The sequence below is a fragment of the Podarcis tiliguerta genome (assembly GCF_965153285.1).
Source record: "Podarcis tiliguerta genome assembly, chromosome: 17".
NCBI lineage: Eukaryota > Metazoa > Chordata > Lepidosauria > Squamata > Lacertidae > Podarcis > Podarcis tiliguerta.
This window is the reverse complement of record NC_139550.1, coordinates 32346199-32365682: the sequence shown is the minus strand read 5'-3', so window position 1 is coordinate 32365682 and position 19484 is coordinate 32346199. Positions and strand designations below refer to the sequence as shown.

General features: G+C 46.0%; 1 protein-coding gene across 10 annotated transcripts in view; it reads left to right on the top strand.

Annotated features, from left to right (window-relative positions):
- Positions 1–4279: 4279 nt before the first annotated feature.
- The window catches only part of VAV1 (vav guanine nucleotide exchange factor 1), a 71612-nt gene continuing 56407 nt past the window's right edge, over positions 4280–19484 (top strand). For 2 of the 10 annotated variants that reach the window (XM_083419736.1, XM_083419735.1), the window contains exon 1: positions 6376–6706. In XM_083419736.1, coding sequence (XP_083275862.1) covers positions 6503–6706 — 204 coding nt within the window. In that variant the 5' untranslated portion in view covers positions 6376–6502. Of the gene's footprint in view, positions 5334–6161; positions 6707–19484 lie in introns of those variants that run through there. The other 8 variants (XM_083419741.1, XM_083419739.1, XM_083419740.1 and 5 more) reach the window with 8 other exon arrangements.

The window sequence follows — 19484 nt, the reverse complement described above, 5'->3', positions numbered from 1 at the left end:
AGCGGTGCCTATTTATCTACTTGCACTTAAGAGTGCTTTTGAACTGCTAGGTGGGCAGGAGCTGGGACTGAACGACGGGAGCTCACCCCGCCGCGGGGATTTGAACCGCCAACCATACAATCAGCAAGTCCTAGGCGCTGAGGTTTTACCCACAGCGCCACCCGCTTCCCTTTAATAAATAAATAGAGATCAATAAATCAGAATAGCAACTAAAAGACTTCAGCAATTTTGTGTGCTATGAAGAGCCACTTATAAACCACCGCAGTCCAGAGCCTCATAGCTGTACTTGACCATTGTCCATTGTTAATTTCCACCTTTTCTTCTTAAAATACCAAGAGGCTCCTTCTCAGCTCATAGACCAGGTGCTTAAGGCAATATCCAATTAAAACCAAATCTCAAAGAACATTTAAGTATGCAGATTTTGGCAATAAAAGGGAAAAGTAGTTTAGGAAGGCAGAAAGCTCACAAAGGAGTGGAGAAATCGATAACTTGATAATTTTGATAGGAGAGTCTGAGTGGCTAGGGAGACCTAACTTCCATGTTAAGCAGTATATTAATTGTCTAAAATGAATAAATAATCAATAATTTGGACGCTTAGGGGCTTTCTGTTCCCATGGACTTATTGTAGGGCCTTACACAATTCACCTCACTTCAGTTTCCATCCTATAAATGCAGTGGAAGTAAGGGTAGGCAATAAAATACTATAAATTGTATTTGCATATTTGCCAGGCTTATTCCACAGGTGGCTGGGTGGGAACACAGCAGTAAGTTGTTGTTTTTTTCTGGAAAATGTTAGGATTGGTTTAGATGGCACAAAAGCTCTTTTCAAACTGCTGGACCACTCTTCTGAGCTTGACTTATGAGCAACAAATTATGCATTTGTTCTGTGAAATGTAGGAAGAACACAGCACAGCACAGCTTCAGGGGTTTTGGGGGGTAGTTTGCTACCCAAAACAGTTGCACTGCACCATCCAGAATGCTGGCTGGAGCCCCCACATTCAGCCCCTCCCCCAGTGCCCCTGAAAATACTACTGTTCCAAGTAGCGACATTGGTTGCTTTTGCACAGCCTGCCCAGCTGCGTCCTGCAAGCAGAAAAATGTGAATGTCAGCTGAAGCTACAGGCCTTTTGCAGATCCCAGATTAAGTGGATGAAGCTGGTTTATTGCCAGCTGCCAAGATTGCATTTTATGGAGCAAAACGACCTCTTGTGGGTGCATTTGGTAAAAGGGGGAAGTTTGGTTTGAGAGGAATGCTCCAGTTCTGGTACTCCAGGGCAGGGGTCAGCAAACTTTTTCAGCAAGAGGTCCCTCAAACCTCTTGGGGGCCAGACTATATTTTGAAAAAAGAAAAAGAACGAATTCCTATGCCCCACAAATAACCCAGAGATGCATTTTAAACAAAAGCACACATTCTGCTCATGTAAAAACACCAGGCAGGCCCCACAAATAACCCAGAGATGCAATTTAAATAAAAGGACACATTCTACTCATGTAAAAACATGCTGATTCCCAGACTGTCTGCAGACCAGAATTAGAAGGCAATTGGGCTGGATGCGGCCCCCGGGCCTTAGTTTGCCTACCCATGTCCTAGGGGTTCTGAGGTCTTGCTGTTTTCTTTTCTTTTTCTTTCTTTTTTTATTGAATTATGTTGCATACACAAACAATTAGAACAAAATTTACAGTCGTCAAACAGATTAAGGGAATAAATAAATCAAAAATTAATAAGGAAAAGTAAAATTATAGAAGAAAAAGGGAAGAAGTATAAAAGAGAAGAAAAGGAGAGGGAAAAGAATATATATGGATATATAACTAGGATATCAGTAAATCACTCATTGTTAGACTAATATTTTACAAACAGATTGTTAAATTAAAACACAGAGAACTACATACAAAACTATCTACAAAACAACAAATAAAGACTCCCCAATACCAGTTCATTGTTCTTAGTAAAGACACTTTCCTGTATTTCAATTGGTTCCTCATCTTGGTATCAGGACACTGCTTTTGCAGTGTTATTCTAGGCACAACCAGATCTTAGGTGCTGAACCTTGATTTATCAGGTAGTTGTTTAAATGATCCCATTCTTTCTTAACTATTGTATTAGATTTGTCTCCTAATACACCTGTTAGCTTCGTGAGTTCCAAGTACAGTGGTACCTTGGGTTACATATGCTTCAGGTTACATACGCTTCAGGTTACAGACTCCACTAACCCAGAAATATTACCTCGGGTTAAGAACTTTGCTTCAGGATGAGAACAGAAATCGTGCAGCAGCAGGAGGCCGCATTAGCTAAAGTGGTGCTTCAGGTTAAGAACAGTTTTAGGTTAAGAACAGATCTCAAGAACGAATTAAGTTCTTAACCCGAGGTACCACTGTACTCGGACAGCTTGCATAACCATTCTTTGGTGGGTATATGATTTTCTTTCCAATATTTAGCCACCAAGACTTTACCACCAGGTAAAGGACCCCTGACAGTTAAGTCCAGTCGTGAACGACTCTGGGGTTGCGGCGCTCATCTCGCTTTACTGGCTAAGGGAGCCGACTTTGTCCACGGACAGTTTTTCCAAGTCATGTGGCCAGCATGACTAAGCCATTTCTGGCGAAACCAGAGCAGCGCACAGAAATGCCGTTTACCTTCCTGCCGGAGCGGTACCTATTTATCTACTTGCACTGGCGTGCTTTCGAACTGCTAGGTTGGCAGAAGCTGGGACCGAACAACCGGAGCTCACCCCGTTGCGGGGATTCGAACCGCCGGCCTTCCGATTAGCAAGCCCTAGGCTCGGTGGTTTAGACTGCAGCGCCACCAACATCCCTCTTAGCACCTACTCCCTGCTTAATTGTGTCGCTCTGTGAGCACTGATTATAAATTTCACAAAATTTATTTACTGTTTGTTGTCGAAAACTTCAGGAGAACTGAATGCTGGATTGCAGCATTACTTTGCTCCTCTGGGGGCGATTGTGGCAGGTGCTATTCTGACCTTAATTAATTTCCCTCTCAAGGATGCTGAGGCAATGCAAACTACAAAGATGTGCCATGCTCTTAATAATTCCCAATTTATGCAGTTTTCTATAGGTTATGTTAATGTTATTTATAGTGTTACAGGTTTGCATGCATGCACAATGGACACGCCCTTCTTATAATTGTTCTCTCTGTTTTATAAGCATTATAAAATGAAATAATTAAAAGCTTTACAAAGAACAAAAACTTTGTACACTCCCTGTGCTAGATGCGATCTAAGACAGCAGAAAATAAATTAGCTGCTGAAGCAGAGAAACTGAATGAGGATGTTGAAAATTTGTCACTGAAAATTAAACAGGAAACATGAAAGTGCTACCACATACAGAATGACCTCAAGAACAGTGTGCCGGTGTGTTGTAAGTGACAGAATGGCAGCTAAAATAGAATAAGCATCATGTTGAAATAATTCTTAAGTTCAAAAAAGCAAAATAATGAGATCTGCAAAGAACATGGGGGTTTGGAAAAAGAAAAGGCCCTGGAAGTGTTGGAGATGAAAGAAATGATGGCTAGACATACGCAAGAACTTGTGGGGAAAGAATGAAAAATAAGAGCCTGAAAAACAAATTGCCTGTATGAACAAGAAGCTGTAAGTGAGATATGACAGGCACCAACATTTCCCAGAGACAATTTTGTTCGCTACAGCTGCAGGGCTCAGCATGACATCCAAAAAAGCCATCTGATCATTCATTTGGCTGGAGTCTGGACAGTGAGACTTCTTTCAGTAAGTTGCTCTCTGTAGGCTGCTACACTAGAGCAAATGAAAGGTTTATGTCTGCAAAGTTTATTCAGATGTCACATTGGTTTACAACAACTAGCAAGAGTTTCCAATCGTATTATGATGCTATTGTTAAATTGCAAATTGTTGCAAATTGCAATTTGTTGCAAATTTGTTGCAAATTGCAAATATGTTGCAAATTGCAACATATCCCTTTTCCAAAAGGGATATGTTTCCGTTGCAAATACAGTGGTACCTCAGGTTACATACGCTTCAGGTTACAGACTCCGCTAACCCAGAAATAGTGCTTCAGGTTAAGAACTTTGCTTCAGGATGAGAACAGAAATCGTGCTCCAGTGGCGCGGCAGCAGCAGGAGGCCCCATTAGCTAAAGTGGTGCTTCAGGTTAAGAACAGTTTCAGGTTAAGTACGGACCTCCTGAACGAATTAAGTACTTAACCCGAGGTACCACTGTAACCCTTTCAAGCATTGCCATCTTTTGAACCAGGGGTCTTACAACTTTGCCACTAACAACTGTCTGATCTCTTGAAATGAATTGGTGATGATGTTTAGGTCCATCATGCCAAGATTAAGCATCCTGAGCAGATTTTGGCAGATTCCCTCCTTTTTGATATGCACAAAAGCATAGTCAGGTTGATTTATATGTGGCCAGTTGGCAAATCCATGATCTTTTAAGGGTTAGAAAGCAGAGCCAGGGTCATTTTTAAAATCTAAAACCTTTTCGGGCTAAAATCTCTGCTTAACCTCACAAGAAACAGCTATTGAGATATCACGGGAGACAACTCTAAGGGCCAAGTTCCTTTCACCACCCCAATAAAATATTTGAGGGGCCCAGGCCCTCCCCAAGTTGATGGGCATTGCCATTGGAATGGTGTGAGTGTGCCGTGTCCTTTGATCAATTATGCAAGGACCCTTTAAACAGCAGCTCAGCCAACCACCTTTCCCTTCTGTCTGTCCTCTATGAGGTCATGCGTGCTCAACAATGAAAGCCATGACATATAGCTGCTCACATGTTCTCCTTTCCAACTGACTGTTTTAGAGAGCTCAGAGGAAAGATCTGTCTTTTTCTTGACTTGTTCATGTTGCTTTTCTTGTTTTGTTCTTTTTAAAAATATTTAGAATTCGAGTTAGCTAGCTAGCCGGTTCTGTTGTTTGTTGAGTTTTTCATACACACACATGAAGATTTTAGGATGGATAAGGATGATAAGGGTAGGATTATTTATTTGCTCTGTCTGGGCAGAGCCCTTTTTGCAGTCAGACACCAGGTGTGATGATATTTGTAGTATATTTTCTCCATACCAATGGTATGAAGATGCTAGTTTGGGGTGGGGGATAGCACAATAAATGTTGGAACCGCTTGGTAAGGGGAAGGAATGAGCCTGCTCCTTAAGATCTTCAGGTCAGGAGAGGATCTTCAACGGGACCAGCCCACCCATGAGGCGGCCTGAAGTAATTGCCTCGGGCACAGAAGCCCAAGAAGCCGTCCCCGTGCAGGAACCCTGCCAAGAGTTTGCCGAAACCTCGCAAGAGGTCACCAGAACCTGCTATGGTCACGTCTGCTTTGCCGCCACACAACCAGGTAAGAAGAGATGCTTTGGCGGGAGTGGGGTAGCACCTGAGGCAAAATGGGATGCCATGTCCCTGCTCTTCACCATGTTCCCGCGGTACTGGAAAGCGCAGCTGCAGAGCCGTCCTTCCCATAGGGCTTAGTGATGTGTCGCGCCAGGGCGCCAGCCTCTCAGGGGCACCCCAGCAAGCGGGGGAGCTGCGTGGCTTTGCCAGCGGCCTCCCCTTTCCCTGCACACCCGCCAGCTGTACCCCGCCAACCATAAGGCTGGCGGGTGTGCAGCTTCCCTCCCAAGCCTCTGTGGGGATCGCACTCCCGCAGCGGTATGGGGGAGAGTTGCGCCTCCCCCCGGATGGCTGGCAGTGTGCAGCTATGGCCACCCCAACACTATCTGTGGTAATTTGGGGGCGCTGGGTGGATATTTGCACCCCGGCGCCGCATCTGCTAAAGACGGCCCTGCGCAGCTGGTTAGGCTGGGCCTTTTCTACGGCCACCAAACCCAAGACAGTGGAACTCCCTGCCTCAGGAGAGCCATTCAGCTCCCTCTCTCTCTTGACCTTTCACCAGGATTCGGCTGCTGCTTTATGATTTCATACCTTCTTTTGCTCGTCCTCTTGGTTATTTTATTATTTTGTTGTTTGCTCTCTGTGAAAAAAGCAGGTGAACAAGGTATTTAAATAAAACGAATGTTACTTGCCCCTCAGGGCTTCAAGATCCAGCCCGGTCTTCAGACTTTGTATTTTTTTAAAAAATGTGTACGCTGCCAAGAGAGGCAACCTGAAATATTTTGGTTCCCGGCTTTGTACCCCAAAACTTGTCTACTAAGGCACACCACCTTAGCTGGGTCTTGTCAGAAAACAGCTCTCCCCATGGCTGCTGCTAGAAAAAGAGAGGCCTTTATAGCACCCTGAACTCCTGGCAAAGAATTGAGCAAAGTTGAGTGAAAGCTGGGCTTTTTTGCTTCTTCTTTGGCACCTCCTCCTCCGGGGTGGGGTGAGGAAGTTCCCCAGCCCCCACACCAGCCCTTTTTTCTCTCTTTGTGGTCTGATGTCAGTTGCAAAAGAGGAAACTGTCGCCTGTTGCAGTTTCGCAGCCGCCAGGAAGGGTGCTGCTGGTGGCTGTGGAAAGCAGCCCCGGCACAGCACCCAGGAGCAGCCCCTTGGGTGTTGGTGGTGGTGAGAATGGAGCTGTGGAAGCAATGCGCCCGCTGGCTTATCCAGTGCCGGGTGCTGCCACCCAACCACAGAGTGACCTGGGAGGGTGCCCAGGTCTGCGACTTGGCCCAGGCCTTGCGCGATGGCGTCCTACTTTGCCAGCTCCTCAACAACCTCACGGCTCACGCTGTCAACTTGCGGGAGATCAACTTGCGCCCCCAAATGTCCCAGGTAAGCAATGAGGCAAGGGAAAGAGGGTCATGTCGCTTGAGCCAGCGAGGTCTCTGTGTCTGCGTTGCTCTGAAGAAAGAGCAGGGTGGAAACACAGTCTCTCACAACCAGAAATTCTTCAGTGGAGCTTGTGAAGCTAGCGCTGGTCGCTGAGGGGATCTACAGCTTTTGGGCATCCCCATGGACATTTGTGTGTCAGGATTTGAGGTTTTAGCCTCTGAATAATTTGGGATAGAGAGAGGCAGGTGTCAGAGGATCTAGGCAGCAAGAACAAGAGTAAAGAGCAAGGGAATCGAGTGTGGTATTTATGATTTATGCCACCAACATATGCGAGCTGTGATAGCAGGAAGGGAGAGCATGTGATGATGCGCACCACCCATAAGCGGGAGCATGAAATCCACCTCGTATTTGTACGCCGAATCTGGTGGGGAAAGGGTTAAGCTACCTCTGAGGAAGTAATTGCTGTGTGATCTTGCATGTGTGGGTGGGGAAGTATTGGTCTGCCTGTAGCTGCTGTGCAAAGCAAGGATGGGGAGGGGTTTCAAGGTGCACAGTGGTGTGGGACAGATGTGTAGATTTCGCTTTGACTGTGAGACAGGAGGGCTGATGCCTCTGCATGCGTAGAGATGAGGTGAAATCGGCTGGTGGAAATAAGGAGGAAGCACGGAAAGGGGTTATGCAAGAGTGATGTGGGACATATACATATGGAAAGGCACAGGCCTAACCTAAGGCGAGGTTGCATGACCGGCATGTGAACAGTCATGGCTGCAGGCAGCTGATATGGTCCGAGAGAGGCTCTGTGGCCTCTCAAGTCAAGATGTAAGAAGGGAATGTATACAGACCTGTGTGTAGATCGTATACGAGACTAAATTGAGTGTGGTTCCTTTGAATCTTAGGCCCTTACTGGTGAATTTTCCATCATAAAATGCAAACTCTGGAATCAGAAACCTTGATGAGAATAAGGGGTGCTCATTTTGATCACGACAGTTAACTTCTTGTACAGTTAGGTGGTGGTGTTTTTTTTTCAAAAAAGGAAAACTTCTGCAATTGATAAGTCATACCAAAATGACAGCAGGTGATATGTGGCAGGATGGAAATTGAGGGAGAATCATTTGTGGGCTTAGGTTTTCAAAGTATGAGGTCTCACCTGTAGAAGCACCACCCAGACCTTATTCAATTTAGCAGATGCTGCCTTCACCTTCTGAAGCGTTTCCCAAGCGCAACAGGTTGAAACTTGCTGTTTGTTTAGAAATGAAAAGAGCTCATATTTCTGAGAACTCTGTAAACTTTGTGGGCAAGTGGCAATTGTAGTGGGTGAGGCGGGGGAGACATTTTGTGTCAAGGAAGAAAGCTTGGTTTTGCTTAGGCAAATTTCTCTTTTGTGTATGGGAGCACAGTCTCATATCTCATATCATGGCAGTGTAGCCAACAGGGAAGAGAATTTTCCTGCAGCCATTTCCTCTTGGCTCTTATTGTACATGGCCTGACTTGCCTGGCATTTAGCGAGTTGTATTTGACTGACATTGTTTCTCAAAGTGTTTGAATTCGAGCTGAACACCATACATTTAAAGCGCATGACTTCCTGCAAAGAATTGTGGGAACTGCAGTTTCCCTCTCACAGAGGTGCAAATCCCAGCACCCCTCACAATCAACAGTTTTCAGGATTCTTGGGGGGGAGCCCATGTACTTTAAATGTGCATTGGATGAGTTTTAAATGTACATTGTGGAACTGCCCATATTTTGCTCTCTCCCCAACAAGTATATGAACCCAACTGTTCAATGAGATCTGGCGAGTCGAGTGCGGCCACTTGCACATCACACACACACAAAAAACCCAGGGGAAGAAGAGGGCAGATTTACATAATTCTTTGCATATGTTAACTTGCATGTGCATAGGCAGAAGTAGAACTAATTGCTGTAAATTTAAATACAATGCATCTAACCAAAGTAGAGAAGACTGTGACCAGGTGACCTGGTTAGCCCAGGTGCTAACAGCTGATGGGCTATTTCTTTTTTCCCCTCCTTTTTTCTTTTCAAATAATCTTTATTAGTTTTTCAATTAGATACTCCACATACACATATTGTATTACATTTATACTTGCTCTTCAGAGCTGACTTCCCTCCTTCTTCTGGTTTTTTATATGACATATAATTTTATCCCATTACTTTCTTCCATTTTATATATTTTTATTCATTTTCCATATTTGTCCATAGTGTATCCATAAACAAATAAGTCCTCGTGTTTATACAATTCTTGTTGTCTGTCTGTATTCATTTACCACTACTGTTAGTTATATTAGTTTCCTTATACATTTTGCTGCTTATTATTTTCATTATCTATCACTTTTCTTAAACTTTCCCGTTAAGAGGTTTGTTTCCAACTCTACTGGTTTTACCATTTCATCTTATCTTTCCTACATACAACATAAATTTTTGGTAATGGGCTATTTCAAGGCACCTGCTCTCCCTCCTTATGTCCTCTGTAGAGTAAGGCAGATGTCCACCCTAGGAAAGTCTAGCTTGTTGATTAGGCCTGGGCTGGCCCTACCATTAGCAGAGTGGGAAAATATACCCTGTGTGTGCCACATAGCCTACCCTACACACCTTGAGCTACTCTGCTGTCCTCTGGAATGGTGGACGCTATTTCATTGCCAGCATGGAGATTATATTCAGTTGTCAGCCCAGACAGCTTCTGTGCAAGGAGCGAGAGAGCGCCATCTTGTCCTTCTACAGGCATCAAAATGTCTTGGGCTGGCCTTGGGGAAAGGAATATTAGCAGTGCTATTTTTCTAGTAAAAGGGGTGCCAGAGCTCAGCTGCCTTGTTCTCTGATAATAGCAATGGCACCCACCTGAGAGGTGCCAGAACTGAGTTCCTGTGAGTTCCAGCTGAAAAAAGCCCTGAATGTTAGGGTTTTATTAGGACACATGTAGCTCCCAACTCTCTGGATTGGCTCCAGTATTATTGACTCAATCCATCTTAGGTGGAAGCAAGGTGATGAGCCTGGCAATGAGACAACATGGCAGATTAGCGTTGCCCACGCAACTGAGGTGTTTGGCGGGAAGTCCTGGCTGTTTTGTTTGTTTGCTGTTTGAGCCAGCTGTAAGGTATTTTTTGTGCTGGCACCATCATCAGCATTGTTATCACTTGGACAACTGCTTGATTTCTGTACAGTGGTACCTCAGGTTACATACACTTCAGGTTACATACGCTTCAGGTTACACACTCTGCTAACCCAGAAATAGTGCTTCAGGTTAAGAACTTTGCTTCAGGATAAGAACAGAAATTGAGCTCCGGCGGCACGGCAGCAGCAGAAGGCCCCATTAGCTAAAGTGGTGCTTCAGGTTAAGAACAGGTTGAGGTTAAGAACGGACCTCCGGAACAAATTAAGTACTTAACCCGAGGTACCACTGTAATGCACAACCAAGGTACAGTGGTACCTCGGGTTACATACCTTTCAGGTTACATACGCTTCAGGTTACAGACTCCTCTAACCCAGAAATAGTACCTAGGGTTGCTTCAGGATGACAACAGAAATTGTGCTCCGGTGGCACAGCGGCAGCGGGAGGCTCCATTAGCTAAAATGGTGCTTCAGGTAAAGAACAGTTTCAGGTTAAGAACGGACCTCCGGAACGAATTAAGCACTTAACCCGAGGTACCACTGTACTAAGGGAGCCAAGCTTCTGGGCTCAGCCCACCACACCATTTAACACACTGCCATGCGATGCTGCAGCAATCATGGCTGTGCATTTTCTTTTGAGCCACAGCTTCTGTTGAGGCAAGATGGATGCCGCCCAAGCAATGTGGCACATCAGAAGAGTCACCTGCAGAAGAGTGGCATGTGTGTGCTGCCTTCACATCTTGTTTCCCGCTCTGGGATCCAGGCACTTGCTCAGCCCACTATATTAAAAATAAGGCGGTGCTTCCAACAGATTCTATCAGGCTTTTCCCCAGATACCCGTTTTTTTTCAAAACATAAGTTGGCACCTAGGGTTGCTGAAGCAGCTCTTCGACATTCTTCTCCATGCTACCCTCTTATAATCTGTTGCAGAATGGATCTGATTCTTAGGACTAGAATGAGGTTAATACTTGTTGGGGTGCCAGTGCCCTGCTTGAATGGCTTGCCGATGAGGTAGGGACTTGCACCAAAACAGCTGAAAAACAGCTTGAGTCCACTTGCCGTTGACTTTGCATCATCAATTTTATAGTGAAATGATTTTAGAATGTTTTATCATTTTACTGTTGTTAGCCACTCTGAGCCGGGCTTCAGCTGGGTGGGGCGGGATATAAATAAAACTTATTATTATTATTATATTATCTAGCAGTGGTTATTCCTCTAGGCTGCAGGGATATTCCATGGGCTATGCTGCCTTTGGCTCTTATTTTGCATCATCTGCCACCTAACAGTAATCATTGCATCTGGCAACCTGAATTTCTGCTGTCTTAATTGGACTTTATAAAAACTGTAAGAACTGTTGCCTGAATTTGCTTTTTTTTTCCCCCTTCCCCTCTTCTACCTTTTCTGTCATGTCTTTTAAATTGAGCACCAAAGGGCATTGTTATTGCCTTGTTATTGATCTGTAGCTGCTCTGGGAACCTTTTTGACTGAAGAGTGAAAATGCTTTAAACAAATTATAGAAGGACAAACCACAGTTCGATGTACCCTGAAGTACTTATACTCATGATGAAAGTAAACATTACCTGACTGCTTTCTGTTACTGTCAGGGCATTTGAATCCAAGCTTAGCCCAACAGAAAAATAAATAAATGAAGTATTTTCCTTGCTTGTTGTTTCCCTTGCAATGCTTTTAGATCAGAATACATATATTTGCCAGAGTTTGTTGTACCCACAAAACTCATCTCTGGACTGATCTGATAAAAGCTTGCAGTTCTGCAGTAGCCACCCTAGGCATCTAGTCATGCTGTTGGTGGAAGCAGAAATTCCTTCCCAGGCAGCCCAGTCTTATGAGGGGCAAGATATAATAATTACAGACCTCTCCAGAGGGATGTAAGATGACATCCATTCTGTTCTGCCTTGTATTTTTTGCAAGCATCTCTGTTTCTATTCTGCTGCAGTTCAGCTTTCGACAAAAACTACAATATTTGTCTCAATGGTCTGCAGTGGTGAATTTTCACGCAATAAATTATGTCCTTAAATTATCAATATATTACTCCACGCCATTCATTTCAGTGCAAAGGAAACCCAGTGCAAGTTGGGGGCGGGTTGTCATCAATTTCATATTGTTACACATTGTTTGCAGGCTGAAAATCACAACAACAGGGAATACCAATCGTACGCACTGGAACGATTCCCATTCTGGACATGGGACAAATAAGGGAACATTGGTGATTTCGGCTCCCATTTCTATCTGTAGCTGCTCCAGGAACCTTTTTTGCTGAAGAGCCACCAAGTCTAAATTTGTGGGAAATGTTACGAAGCCTGGAATTATGATCGTCACTCCTTCTAATAGCAAATTCATGCGCTGAGTGGTGCAAGGATTGTTGCTAAGCCGAGGCCACTGAGAAACAAGAGGGAAGTGTCAGCAGACTTGGGGAAACCCAGGGCTTGCAGAAGTACAGGAAAACGTTTTTTTAAAAATACCCCAGAAGAGCACAAAGGTGACTTACAATAGACGTTAAAACAATGAAAAACTGTCCAACAAGAAGCTGTGAGCTTACAAAATGCTGATGACAGTTGAACCAAGAGGGAGAGAGAGGGAGGCAGCCAGAAAAGGGTCTGAAGAAACCAGAAGTCAGACAGACTGTGAACCTACACTTTACTATAAGTGCATTTGTTGCAATAATACAGTGATACCTCTGGTTACATACGCTTCAAGTTACATACGCTTCAGGTTACAGACTCCACTAACCCAGAAATAGTACCTCAGGTTAAGAACTTTGCTTCAGGATGAGAACAGAAATCGCGCTCCGGCGGCGCGGCAGCAGCGGGAGGCCCCATTGGCTCAAGTGGTGCTTCAGGTTAAGAACAGTTTCAGGTTAAGTACGGACCTCCAGAACGAATTAAGTACTTAATCTGAGGTACCACTGTATCAGGATCCGTTTTCTTTTAAAAAAACAACCATCAAATGTAATTCCCTCCTCAACTAGATCAGGATCAGTGTTGTGTGAGCAATCTGTGAACATAATATAGATTGATTGTATACTGTGGTCCTGAGATCTGGATCCCACGCTTGGTTTTTTAATAATATTAAAACCTGTGGTTGCTGCAAGCATAAAATGTAAAATATCATGTAGTTAGGCTCTACATGAGTCTATTAATTGATTCTACAAATGCATGTGTGTGGCATTTGTCCCTTTACTTCTGAAGCTATTCCCTCTCAGAGCCTTGACAGCTCTTCTTCCAGGCTGATAGGATCCCTGAACAAGAATGATCTGCTCCACGATAAAAAGTAGGGAAACATTGCAATATTCTGTTGCTTGTACCTATAATTCCATCCGAGGGAGATTCAGTACAGCTTCTGCAAAACGAAGTACCCCAGCTTCACAACCTTTTTTTAGAATTTGTGGAGAGTGTTTGAGAAATAACGTCTTGACAAATACTCTTTCTAAGACTTGGAAGGAATTGCAGCTGTCATGGGATAAGGTGGCAGGTCATGATCTGAATTAGTAATAGTCCAAAAGATAGTAAATTGAGTCTAGCAAGGAATAAATGGACAGTGCTCACAATGAAGGAACCAGGAAGCAAAATTGTACAGGGCTTTGGGGTTTTTTTATTCATAAGCGATTTGGAGTCGAGGGCGAGTCAGAAGGCAGCCAGGTAGCTGGCAAACTATTCAGGAAGTTGTTTTTTTAATAACTGAACTAGTAAGAGCTCCAAAAGTAGGGTATTCAAATTCTCCAAATCCCAACATTCTAGTTCCCCAAATCCCAACAGCCTAATCTGCATAGGATGCAAATTATTTCCCAGTTACACAAACCAAATGGTAGGTTGAGGAAGATTTAAGCAACGTTGCTTTTTCCATGGTCCCCTGCCAATGCTGCTTTATCTGGGCTAGTTTCCCTGTCCTTGAAGTCCCCCTTCTCAAGAGCTCCTCCAGACAACACTTTTAGTCTGCATTCAAGGCGATCTGTACTGGGATGGACTTACACGCTCCTGCATTAAGGGCTGCTTGCACCTTCAATAATTGCTGAACAGTGACATGGCATTTGCTGCAAACTGTGTGGTATCCATTGCTTCTCCCCACCCCCCAAGAAAAAGTTACTTTTCATACTAAAATTTTCCATTTTAAAAAGACACCTCTGATGCGCTACAGCCCTAGGGTGCTCTTGCAGTATACCGTACTGACTTGAATTTGCTTCTTGCTGATGTGGCCACTCCCACATACTTCCTATTCATGATGTATCAGTGGAAATGAGTGAAGCTTTAGCACGTCCGTAACCACTGATCCCCCGGACTCGGGGGAGATAGATATGCTGCGGTGGGATAACCTGCTTCTGTGTGGTGCAGTGGTTAAGAGCAGTGGACTCGTATTCTGGTGAACCGGGTTCGTGTCTCCGCTCCTCCACATGCAGCTGCTGGGTGACCTTGGGCTTGTCACACTTCTCTGAAGTCTCTCAGCCTCACTCACCTCACAGAGTGTTTGTTGTGGGGGAGGAAGGGAAAGGAGAATGTTAGCCGCTTTGAGACTCCTTAAGGTAGTGATAAAGCAGGATATCAAATCCAAATTCTTTTCCATCTCCTCCTCCTCCTCCTCCTCAGTGGCGTAGCGTGGGGGGTGCAGGGGGGGCCGGCCGCACCGGGCGCAACATCTGGGGGGTGCGCGCTCGCACTCGCAGCTCTCTGCCCCTACCTGGCTCACTCACTCTCTCTCACTGCAGTGCTGGCTGTGCGAATCCGATCCGAGCCGCCGGGTCGCCGCCCACTGTGGAGGGGAGGGTGCCAGGCGTGCGGTGCGGAGAGAGAGTGAGGGACTATCTGGGGGAGGGACAGTGCAGCGGGGGGGGGCGCAAATTACTTGCCTTGCCCCGGGAGCTGACAACCCACGCTACGCCACTGCTCCTCCTCCTCCTCCTCCTCTTCTTCTTCTTGGAGAGCTGCTGGCCTGCTCTGCTTTGCTGCTACCTTTGTGGCCGGGAGGGCATACCCTCCAAGTGTCCCAATTTTCCAGGACAGTCCTGGAATTACGAAAGCGATCCCGGCTTCTCATTTGATCCCTGAACCTCTCCACGGTGGTGCCTCGGGTTACAGACACTTCAGGTTACAGACGCTTCAGGTTACAGATGCTTCAGGTTACAGACTCCGCTAACCCAGAAATAGTACCTCAGGTTAAGAACTTTGCTTCAGGATGAGAACAGAAATCTCATGGCGGCAGCAGGAGACCCCATTAGCTAAAGTGGTACCTCAGGTTAAGAACAGTATCAAGTTAAGAATGGATCTCCAGAACGAATTAAGTTCTTAACCCGAGGTACCACTGTATTTCCCCCGCCAGTGCCACTGCTGCCAACTTCAGAGAAGAGGATGAGCCAGCGCTTGTCCCGAGCAACAATGGTGGCTGCAGCTGCGAGGGAGCGTCTCGCTGCCTCTCCATGGCTGCAGTTGTTGACGTTTTTGAGTTTTGCCCAAATGGGCTGCCATACGTCTGGATTTTCCTGGACATTTGCCCGATTACCGCCCGGACACTGCTGCCGACTGCAGTGTTCTGGAGGTGTCCAGGAAAATACGGACGTATGACAACTCTAGCCAAGGACCAGCCCTGTGTGATACACTGTCTCTGAGAGGCAGGTAGAGGACAGGGCTGCTCTGGATGGGAAGAAAGGGCAACAGAGTGGAGTGCAAGGAGTTTTGATTTTAAAATATGCTTTGTGCATCCATTGGCGGAGGAAGAGGGGGTAGGGGGAGCACCCGGCACCACGATCCCAGTGGGGTGCCATCGTGGCTGCCCCCCCCACGCTGGGGCCACGCCCCCAGGACACGCACCTGACACGCCCCAGCCTGCTCTCCTCCTCCCGGTGCCGGAGCATGAAGCTCCACCACTGTGTGCGTCTGCATCTAATCTTTCTCTTTACTTAAAATTTATTTATTGGTGTGTGTTTTCCTTTCTGTAAATCTTTGTTGTTGTTTAGTCGTGTCTGACTCTTTGTGACCCCATGGACCAGAGCACACCAGGCACTCCTGTCTTCCACTGCCTCCCGCAGTTTGGTCAAACTCATGTTGGTAGCTTCAAAAACACTGTCCCACCATCTCGTCCTCTGTCGTCCCCTTCTCCTTGTGCCCTCAATCTTTCCCAGCATCAGGGTCTTTTCCAGGGAGTCTTCTCTTCTCATGAGGTGGCCAAAGTATTGGAGCCTCAGCTTCAGGATCTGTCCTTCCAGTGAACACTCAGGGCTGATTTCCTTCAGAATGGATAGGTTTGAGCTTCTTGCAGTCCATGGGACTCTCAAGAGTCTCCTCCAGCACCATAATTCAAAAGCATCGATTCTTCAGGGATCTGCCTTCTTTATGGTCCAGCTTTCACTTCCATACATCACTACTGGGAAAACCATAGCTTTAACTATATGTCTGTAAATCTACAAAAGAATAAAATCAGGACTAATGGGTTTTCTCAGGACAGTGGAGGGCATGTGTACTGTGTCCCATTGGTTTCATATGGGTGGCACTCGCCCTTCTTCTGATAGGCTATGTTTTGTGGGGGTGCAAAAAAGGAGGGTTGAGGAGGGTTAGTTGAAGGAGAGCGAGAAATGTCCCTAGTTTCGTCTGAAGAAGGTTGGAGGGTATGGGGAGGGGAGGTGCATCAGTGGAATCAGGAGTCAGGTGAGAAGTAAGGACCTTGTTGCTTTCCTTTCCTCCCTTTGCTCTTGAGGCTGTGACTTATTTCTTTGCCCAGCTGCGGGGTGCAGGGAGCTGGGAGAGGACCATAGCTGTCAACCGTCCCTTATTTGGCAGGAAACTCCCTTATCCAGCGCCGCATCCCGCTGCTGTCCCTTACTGATGATGTCCCATACGTTTCCTGGGTTTCAAAGAAAGCAGCTCCTCTCCCTCCCTCCCTACCAGCCAGGGACGAGGGAGGCTCCAACTGTGTTGCTTGGCTGCGTTGCTCACCCAATAAGGAGTCTAAGAACTGGGGGGGTGGAGCTTGCATGACCTGTGCCGATCAAATCGGCCGTGTTGCCTGGGGACTCGCCTTTGCTCAGCGCTTCCCAGCGGAGAGGTGACGGTGGTTTTCCTTGCTGCATCCCCTTTGCTGGGTTGCTGCGCTGTGGGAACCACCGCTTGAGGCTTTGTTTGGCTGCTGGCTGGGCTTTCTGCCTTTGGCTCGGAGGGACTCAGAAGTTGAACATACCTGTGTCCGGAAAATCCCTTATTTTGGCTGCTGATTCCTTATTTTTGAGGCTGCTGGTCCCTTATTTTCAAATCTGCAAGTTGACAGCTCTGGAGAGGACTAGGGAATGGTGGCAGGTGAAGGGGCAAGAGAAGAGCTTTCCCTGCATTCCCATGCATAAAATCCAAGCTCTGCATACACAGCACATATATGCTTGGGGGGGTTTCCCCCTGCAAAAGATGATAACATGGGTTTCCACTTAAGCACAATTGCTCAGACGATCTTTCCCCTGTCTTGAGCCACCGCTGGGAGGTGGGAGAGAGAAGTTAGGCTTGCAAATGCTTACAGCTGCTCAAGTCTCTGTCTGAGCGTTTCCCAGACTCTGAGTCACCCACTGGAAACTCAGTTCTCTTTCCTTGGCCATTGGTTCACATGAAGTGCTTGGCTTGTGCATTTGACCCTGAGGATCCTAGGCTGTAATGGACCAAAAGGGACGTCAGGCCAGCAAATGCTCACCTATGAGTTTGGGACTTCAGTGGTCAGTCCCTGCCCCAGGAAATAGTCAGAATGCCATAAGCAGCTGCATAACAAATCAGAGAATTCCATGAAAGCCCCCCCAATACATTTCTATGATGGAAGGGCCAGTCTGAAGGAACAAGCAACCCAGTGTTTTCTAAGTAGTGGTTATATTGTGGGGGTACTGATCAGGTGTGTGCCCCTAATCCCTTGCAATGTTGGCCAAGGACACATGGTTGGGATGTGCATGGCCATCTGTGATCTGAATGCTAATAATAATAATAATAATAATAATAATAATAATAATAATAATAATAATAAAAAATTATTTGTACCCCGCCCATCTGTCTGGGTTTCCCCAGCCACTCTGGGCGGCTTCCAACAAAGACCCAAAATACACTAAGATGTCACACATTAAAAACTTCCCAGATGTCTTCTGAATGTCAGGTAGTTGTTTATCTCTTTGACATCTGATGGGAGCGCATTCCACAGGGCGGGCACCACTACCAAGAAGGCCCTCTGCCTGGTTCCCTGTAGCTTTGCTTCTCGCAATGAGGGAACCGCCAGAAGGCCCTCGGCGCTGGACCTCAGCATCCAGGCAGAACAATGGGGGTGGAGATGCTCCTTCAGGTATACTGGGCCAAAGCCGTTTAGGACTTTAAAGGTCAACACCAACCCTTTGAATTGTGCTTGGAAATGTACTGGGAGCCAATGTAGATCTTTCAAGACCGGTGTTATGTGGTCTCGGTGGCCGCCCCCAGTCACCAGTCTATATGGTAGCACTGCAAGGATTCCTGGAATGGCAGGGTGGCCTGTTTTGCAGAGGGCTCTGTTAGTAGAACGGCTGCCTGGTCCAAGTGTGACTGAAAGATAAGGCTTCCCCACTGTGGACAGATGTATTGTGATTTAAATTATTATGGTTATTTCTGTATTTGCATCTATCCTGATAAATTACCACCTGCTAATCTGTGTCCCTTTTTGGGCTGAAGCGCAAGTGGCCATCCTGTGGGGTGGACAAGTTGTGGCACACCCATTTCAGGTGACAATATTTCCTTGGGAGAACCACAGAGTCATTACTAGACAGAACGATATGGCAGAACCCCTTTCAGTTCTTGTAAGAACTAAATCTGTATAGAGCATCTTTTCCAAGGAAATGTTATACAGTGGTACCTCGGGTTAAGTACTTAATTAGTTCCAGAGGGCTGTACTTAACCTGAAACTGTTCTTAACCTGAAGAACCACTTTAGCTAATGGGGTCTCCCGCTGCTGCCGTGTCACCGGAGCACGATTTCTGTTCTCATCCTGAAGCAAAGTTCTTAACCTGAAGCACTATTTCTGGGTTAGCGGAGTCTGTAACCTGAAGCGTATGTAACCTGAAGCGTATGTAACCCGAGGTACCACTGTACGTGGAAAGTCCATGCCTCGGAGGCCTGTTCTCTGAGGATGCAAGGAAGAAAAGAAAACCTGGAAATGTTAAGAGTGGGGTGTGAATTGTGCTGAATTGCATGGGGTGGGAGAGAAGGCTTTTATTTGTTTGTTGTTTAGGATGGTGAAGTACCTGTGGCAAAGTTTTGATGAAAAGTAGTATGGGGAAGAGGATAGTGGTCTCTAAAACATATCTGAATCACTGTATCCTTCTTTTGGAATAGCCTTTGGAACCAGGTAACCTGTGACCCTGAAGATGTTGTTGAACCCCCAAGTCCCATCAGCTGTAGTCAACATGGCCAGTGGGGTCAGGGGTGATGGGATGTCTAGAAACATCTGGAGAATTGAAGTTCCACCCCCCCACCCCACTTTCAGAGGGTGTCAAGGGAGCCACGTATCTTGAGGGGAGGGCCTGAATATTAGAACAACTTAGAAGGCCTTTAGCATCCCAGATGCTTTGGCAGGTTACAAACCTATAAACAAACATGCACACCCAGTTGTTGTTGCTACTGTTGTTGAATGGGGCCAGGTGTTAATTAGAAGGAAACCAATCAAGGAC